Source organism: Syzygium oleosum, unplaced genomic scaffold (assembly GCF_021117445.2).
Source record: "Syzygium oleosum isolate NSW1041296 unplaced genomic scaffold, Sole_v2.1 Sole_v2.02, whole genome shotgun sequence".
Lineage (NCBI taxonomy): Eukaryota > Viridiplantae > Streptophyta > Magnoliopsida > Myrtales > Myrtaceae > Syzygium > Syzygium oleosum.
In genome coordinates this window covers 21,217,262-21,224,048 of record NW_026607486.1, presented here as the reverse complement: position 1 = coordinate 21,224,048, position 6,787 = coordinate 21,217,262, and the positions used below count along the sequence as shown (strand labels likewise).

The following is a 6,787-nucleotide window of genomic DNA, read 5'->3' as shown; positions in this document are numbered from 1 at the left end:
GTATGGCTGGTCAGACTTTCCGTTCTCTTCTTTTCCTCTTCTTTTTTTTCTCGGTTTTCATTCACGTACGAACGTGTTGATGTTCGGGGGTGTCTTCCCGGTGACGTAGCCCGTGGTGGACTGCATGTTTTTTCTTACTGGGAAGGACGCTCCACCCCTCCTCGTTCGTGATTGGGAACGTGCCAATTAGAAATTTGAAGTGCATGTGATAAACTTGAAAAAGGAAGACAAGTGAAGGGAACAAAATCTGAATATTCTGACTGTGTTTGTTGCGAGGAAAATAAATAATTTAAAAAATATTTTTTTTAAAATGATTTTTTGTATCATTTGAAATAAATAGTCAATGGATAAAAGTTATTATTATTGTAATAATTTATGTGTCAATATTTTTGTAGACAGTTAAAATAATTTTCGTTTGTCGGTGATACAAGTTATCGTTTATAGAAAAATACTTTTTAAATATTCATTTTTTGGTAAGACAAACGAAATTTATATTCTTGGTAATTGCACTCCACGAATAACTCCAATAAGAAAAGGAGTAATCTCACTGGTTGCTCGTAAGTTCTCCAATTCTGGTTCAAGAAAAGCAACATATTAGGGCAATGAATGGGATTCGATATCCCAATAGTCTTATCCATAAGGGTGCATTTGGTAATCAGTACGTTCTTGAAAATAATTTCTGCTCAGAAATAATTTTTTTTATTCTATTCTCGAAAATAATTTCTGAGCATTAGAAAACGTATGGTAACTGCCCAAAATTTCTTTTTATTGATAATATTTTGAATTTTTTTAATAGTTCTTTCTTTTTTTTTCTTCTCGTTCCTTGGCCCATGGCCGGGTCGCCGGCCACATGCGAGGGCTGGACCCTCGCGGCCTGGACGAGGGTGGCCCCACCTAGGCCGCGAGCCGCCCTTATCGAATCTGGCGAGGGTCCGGCGAGGGTTTGGCCCTTGCCCAGGCCACGAGGGTCTGGCCCTCGGCAAGGGCCGCGACACCCTCACCGGCCACAGGCCAGGAAAAAAGAAGAAGAAGAAAAAAATTCTCTTCTGTTTTTTATTCTTATTCCCGAAAGCAAGAATCAAATTTTTTTTTTTATTTTGTTCCAAAACTATTCTCGAGAACAAAAAATTTACCATACGGATTTATGTTCTTTCTTTATTCTAGAGAACAAAAGAACAGAATCATATATTATTTAGCCGGTTACCAAACAGGCCCTAATGTGCGATTCTGTGGCTAACATGTTAAGTGTCCCATTTGAAGAGTAATGAAACTCAAAGAATTCAGGGATGACACAAGCGATGGAGCATGTGATTTAATTTGATGTAAAGCGAAGAACCTTTTCAGGACTTGACATGTCATGAATCCTCCAATAGGAGAGGCACTTTTTCAGGAATGCGGACACAGATAACACATGGTTATGGTTAGCTCGTGTCGCAAGGTGTTAGATTTATGTCCTCGCAATGAGCGGACTTCTTGTTGGAGCCCTCACGGGCTGCTGGGCAACTCACCTATTTTCTTAGGTCCATATATAATTTCAATTGATTCATTTTTCGCGAATAATAATTTGGATTAATACCACGAAAACCCCAAACTGACATACCTGTGACAATTTTATCCTCCGTTAGTTTCTGTTAAATTTTACCGTCTAATTACTAAGTTTGATGACATGTGATAGTTGACGGGTGTACCAGTTTGGGATTTCACCCTTTTGTTTATCACAAGTTTATCAATTTGTGATTTTTCGTGATATTAATCCAATTTAACGGACACTAACGGAGGGTAAATTTGTCACAAATATACCAGTTTATGATTTTTTGTGGTAAAAAAATTAGTTCGGGGTAAAATTATCACATGTGTATCAGTATGGGGTTTTAGGTGGTCAAAAAAATAGTTCGGGGTAAATTTATCACAGGTGTATCAATTTGGGATTTTTGATTATCAAAAAATTAGTTCGGGATAAAATTATCATAGATATACGGAGTTTTTCGTGGTATTAATTCTAATAATTTTATAAAAAGCCCAAAAGAAGAAAACAAAATGGTTCGGTGCGCATTTCGCATGCGTTATATATCTCTTCATCCGACTGTAGAAACCCCCGCTGACTACAGAAGAAGCGGTCGCGAGTACCGAGTAACCAAAAACCCCTCCCCTTCCTCTCTCTCCGTTCGGACAACAAAGCAGAACGCCGGGCTCGAAGATGCCGGAAACCAAAGCCGAAACCGCGAGCAAGAACGCGAAGAAGGCGAATCTCCTGGATCAGCACTCCATCAAGCACATTCTCGACGAGTCCGCCTCCGAGGTACGATCTCGAGACCCACACATACCCAACTTTCGCTTTCCCCCAGATCCGGCGTCTTCGGTCGCTCGATTTTCCGGCGCAATCGGTGATGATTTGTTGCTGCTGCTGTTGCTGTCGTTGTTGTGTTGATTTTTTTTTTTTCAAGATCGTCAAGGGCCGCGGGTACGTGGAGGACGTGCGGATGAGCAACGTGAGGCTGTTGATGGGGGCGGTCATCATCGTCATCGCGCTCTTCGCTCAGTTCTACAAGAAGAAGTTCCCCGAGAACCGGGACTTCTTGATCGGCTGCATCGGATTATATCCTTTCTTTTTTCCTTTCCTATTCTCGCCGCTGTTCTTTCTCCCTCGTTTGGTGTCCTCCGTCTGTTTGATTCCCGAGAAAGTCGACTGAATATTGCAGATTTGATTACAATTGAGTGTTTTTGTTGGGGGATTTTTTTGGTACTGCACCCAAGATCGGATTTTTGAACGTACGATCTTTTAATTCGCGCTTGTTCAGTAGATAATTGGGAAGGGTGGCAAGACCATCATGCTGATTTTCCTCAATTCTCTGCCTTCGTTTTTGCGGGAAAGGTGAGACTGTGCTGTTTTTCTTTTTTCTGAATTGGACAAGGGCTTATAGACTGAAATGCCCGAGTGGGGGGGTTGCGTTGCGGGATACGAAAAGATACTCTTCAAAGTCAGGAATGAGAAAAGATTTTTCGCGTGGAAATCGTTGCATTTTATTTCTTTCGTGAGATCGCGATCCTTAATTGTGGCAAGTATATAGTTTTCAATGGCATACTGCAGCTGCTCATATACACCAAGGAGAAGAATGCCATTATGTTCACCTATGCACCTGTGGTGAGTTTATTTGTTTCATAGGATGGATGGCTTCTTATACACTGGTGTTGCAGATATTCTGCTTTATTTTAATTTTTGTTTCACCCTACTGTGCTGCGATCCCATTACTTGACCATGTTTTAAGTTATAAGTTTTATATTGTGGTTCTTGCATATACTTGTCTATTTTCATCTATGTTAGCTATTGGCAAATGCAAAGCCTTTACATATTTTGGGTTGTGTCCTCAATGTCGGATGCATTATCTGACCTTAAGATTTTGAAAAATCTAATTCCAAAGAAATATGAAGATATTTTTACTCTCGGCAGCCAATTTAGTACTCCTTCTTTCTTGTGAGTGTGGATACACAATTAGGGTTGTCTTGTTACTGTTAACTCTCTAGATCCTTGAAGAAGTTTGTTGGTGATGATGGATGAGAATTGGAACTTTTTTGGTTTGAGGATTTTGTTTTTGGTCGAATGGTTTGAGGATTTGAAAGGAGGGCTATGAAGCTTTTCAGGTTCAAATCATTTGTTTTTTGTTCCTAATGTATCTTTCCTTCTTTCTTTACAGAAAGATCTTTTCAATTTTCCAATGAAGAATATTTAGGTCCAATTTTTTTTATTAGCTAGCATTGAAACACATGCTATGCATGAGGGAGTAACTTAATTGACTGACATAACAAACCTAAAATTCTGTGTGAGAGGATTGTCATCGATCAATGTTACTACTACTCAGAAAGTGTTTATGAAATCTTGTTCATGTTTGAACCCTTTCATGCTTCTTAATATTTATATTCTAGTTTTACTCAACTTTTGAACAAATAGATGTATATTTTGGGATGTGCTTCTTCTTGTCATATAACTTTTTAAATTATTGAGTTTTATTCTGTATTCCTATTGCAATACTTCCTGAACATAAAGAAATTTTAGTTCGAAGTTAAATAGTGGCAAATTTCCTATATTTACTTTTACATTTCTCTAAACTTTTGAAATTGTTGTTATTGGAAAATTCGTTTTGGAATTGTGTAAACTTCTATTCCCTCCTTACCGTGTCTGATTCTATAGTATATATTATATGATTCAAGACATTTCTGTATTTTCTGTAAACTTTTCATTGGTTGAGAGTTTGATTGTTTTGGCTAATTTGACTTTTCTCTTTTTTACTTTATGAAAAATGTGGGGATTAAAGACTCAGAATGTGGTAAATGTCATTTGAAAGGAATGATGTAGGGGCATATTGCTTTGATATATGAGCTCTATTGATGGATATATGGACCTTCATCATTTCACCGTATGTATCCCTCCTCTTCTTTACATATGCAGAGTCAGGAAAACCCACCTTCATATTTTGGCCAATGCAAGTCTGGTTTGACCTATTGATATTTTAAGATTCTTGCTTTTACTATGGCAGGCTATTTTTCTGCACATATTCCATGACATGCTAAATTTGACTTCTATTTCCTTAATTCCATTTTGAAATTTTTTGCATTTGGCTATCCATTCTCAGTATTAATACTTACTTGCGACTTTCTCTTTGGTGAGTTGTAGAGATGAAACATGTTGGCTATGCCTATTGTGTTCCATGGTTTTCTTTAAATTAGAGAGTCGTATCTTCTTCTGTATCTCAATTTGCTAATCCAACTTTTACTGTCGTTTTTGGTAATCAGATACCAGATAGTTTGTCAGCGAATCATTCATTTGTTTTGAAATTGTTTGAGTACTGTATGAAATGGGCATTGCCTTTAGATGGCGCTAGACTTTGAATGGACGTAGTAGAATTTGCTGCAAACTATGTCATGAATTTTCCAATCCACGGAGCCTTGGCTCGTCTGGCTTATTTGAACTTTTTGTTTGTTGTAGACATCATTATCAGAATTTTGGTGTCTCTGACTTATTTAAACTTAAGGTCCTCTTATATCTGATGCATCAGCTGGAAATTCTTCGTTCTCCTTTTTTGCTAGGCCTTGTGAGTTGTGAACTTAGCCAGAAGAAACCGAAAACTGTATATCCTGAGATTATCCAGTCATTACTAGGTGGCTGAGGGGATTTATCTGAGGCAAATTACTGTTTTCTTTTACTCCATGTAGGGCTCCTTTAACAGCACTGGACTAGTGGTGTCTTCAAAACTACCAAGATTCTCGGACTTGTACACACTTACCATAGCGAGTGCAGACCCGAAGTCAATTTCAGCAAACAAGCCAGTGGAATTAACTAAGAGCGTCACTCAGTGGTCTCTCTCTCTCTCTCTCTCAGAGACATGCATGTTCACACACACCTTAATGCACAAAGCCCCTCTCACGCACTTTCCATTGGTTATTGGAGCCTGGAGACAGTGCTTGCTCATGCGCGTACACTAACAATCCCTTGCATAACCGCACTAAACATTGCTTTTGCTTTCATGGTGTTCCTGCATCAGATGTATTCCATGGCTGATTTTCCTAGTTTTCTTAATGCTTCAGGTTCACCAAGGACGGGTTTCTGGTGGAGGGTCTCTTCTGGAAAGACGTTGAAGCTCTAATAACCGAGTACAACCAAGAGCCAAAGAAGAGCAAATGATTTGTAGGCCTGTAGCTTATCACCTACTTCAACAGGAGATAAACTTAGACAGGAATTTGGTTACTTGATTACCCTGAGTCGAACCCAAATGTTGTCACTTAACAGAATGATTTTGACTTCTGAATTTTTTGGATCAAATTGAAGAAGATTTCAACTTTTCAACTACAGTGTGTTTAAATGTCGGGCATTCACCAGTCTGTGAAAACCCGCGCATCATGCGTGGGCTGGCGCCGCATCTTAGTCTGATGCATTCATTTCTGTTGTCTGCATCGATAGATGCCATGACATGCTTGCTTATGTGATGATTGCAGTTCCAAAAGGCGATTCTTCTCGAGATGCTGTCGAGATCGTGTCTCACGGTGCATTTGCCCAAAGGTCTCCATGATCTGTTGAAATGGGCTTTCGGCATCGGTTCGTGTTTGCCCAATCTGTGTTACTGATCGAGAGGTCGTGTTGACAGTCATTTTGATCTGGTGATGGGGTTAACTGATATTCTTGTTTCGCATATTTCCTCATATATGATGCTGCCATTACCTGATAACGGCCCCTTCCGCCCCTCTCGGGACTTTCCTGGTACCGGCTGAAGCCGATGGCCGGCCATCGAGTACATGATCCTCTCAGCACTTACGCTTCGGATTGCCTTATCAGAGAAGATTGGAGCGATCCTCGTCATTTTTAATCTCGTTCTCTTTTCAGCTGGAGCAGCAGCTTTAACAAAAAATTTCCCGTAGTCCAAACTTTCGCTATCGAGAACCGGGCCTGGGCTCTGCGCGACGGAACGCCCGGTTCACGAATCTCCCCGAGCGGAATCACCCACCGAACCGGCCCGGTTGGGATGAAGGGGCCGGGGCCGGATGACGTCAGCGCCCGCTAGGGCAACGTCATCGATCGGACGGTGTGGGACCCGCAGGGCAGATATTTTTTTGGTTCCCCCCCCCCGGCCCGGGGGCCCGCTTCTGCCATCTCGGGGACGGCGACGTTCCTGGGCCCCACGTAAAACCGACCACCCCCGCGCCGTGGGACCGACACCGATTTCACAATCATCATCGTCACCCCCGCAATTTCCTTTTTTTGAACTTTTCTTCGATCGACCCGGAAAGAAAGAGGAAC

At 40.7% G+C, this 6,787-nt stretch overlaps 1 protein-coding gene across 1 annotated transcript; it reads left to right on the top strand.

Moving 5' to 3' along the window:
- Positions 1-2,080: 2,080 nt before the first annotated feature.
- Positions 2,081-5,839, top strand: LOC115673284 (signal peptidase complex subunit 2). Its single transcript, XM_030595401.2, has 5 exons — positions 2,081-2,299; positions 2,445-2,596; positions 3,061-3,142; positions 5,209-5,351; positions 5,581-5,839. Exons 1-5 carry the CDS (start codon positions 2,198-2,200, stop codon positions 5,675-5,677), a joined length of 576 nt encoding a protein of 191 aa, XP_030451261.1. The 5' UTR covers positions 2,081-2,197; the 3' UTR covers positions 5,678-5,839.
- Positions 5,840-6,787: the final 948 nt, after the last annotated feature.

Excerpts from the sequence above, each read along its gene's own strand:
- LOC115673284 (XM_030595401.2), top strand. The coding sequence starts at position 2,198 with ATGCCGGAAACCAAAGCCGAAACCGCGAGCAAGAACGCGAAGAAGGCG. Across the intron at positions 2,300-2,444 it reads TCGACGAGTCCGCCTCCGAG|ATCGTCAAGGGCCGCGGGTA; the intron begins GTACGATCTCGA and ends TTTTTTTTCAAG. Across the intron at positions 2,597-3,060 it reads TTGATCGGCTGCATCGGATT|GTATATAGTTTTCAATGGCA; the intron begins ATATCCTTTCTT and ends TAATTGTGGCAA.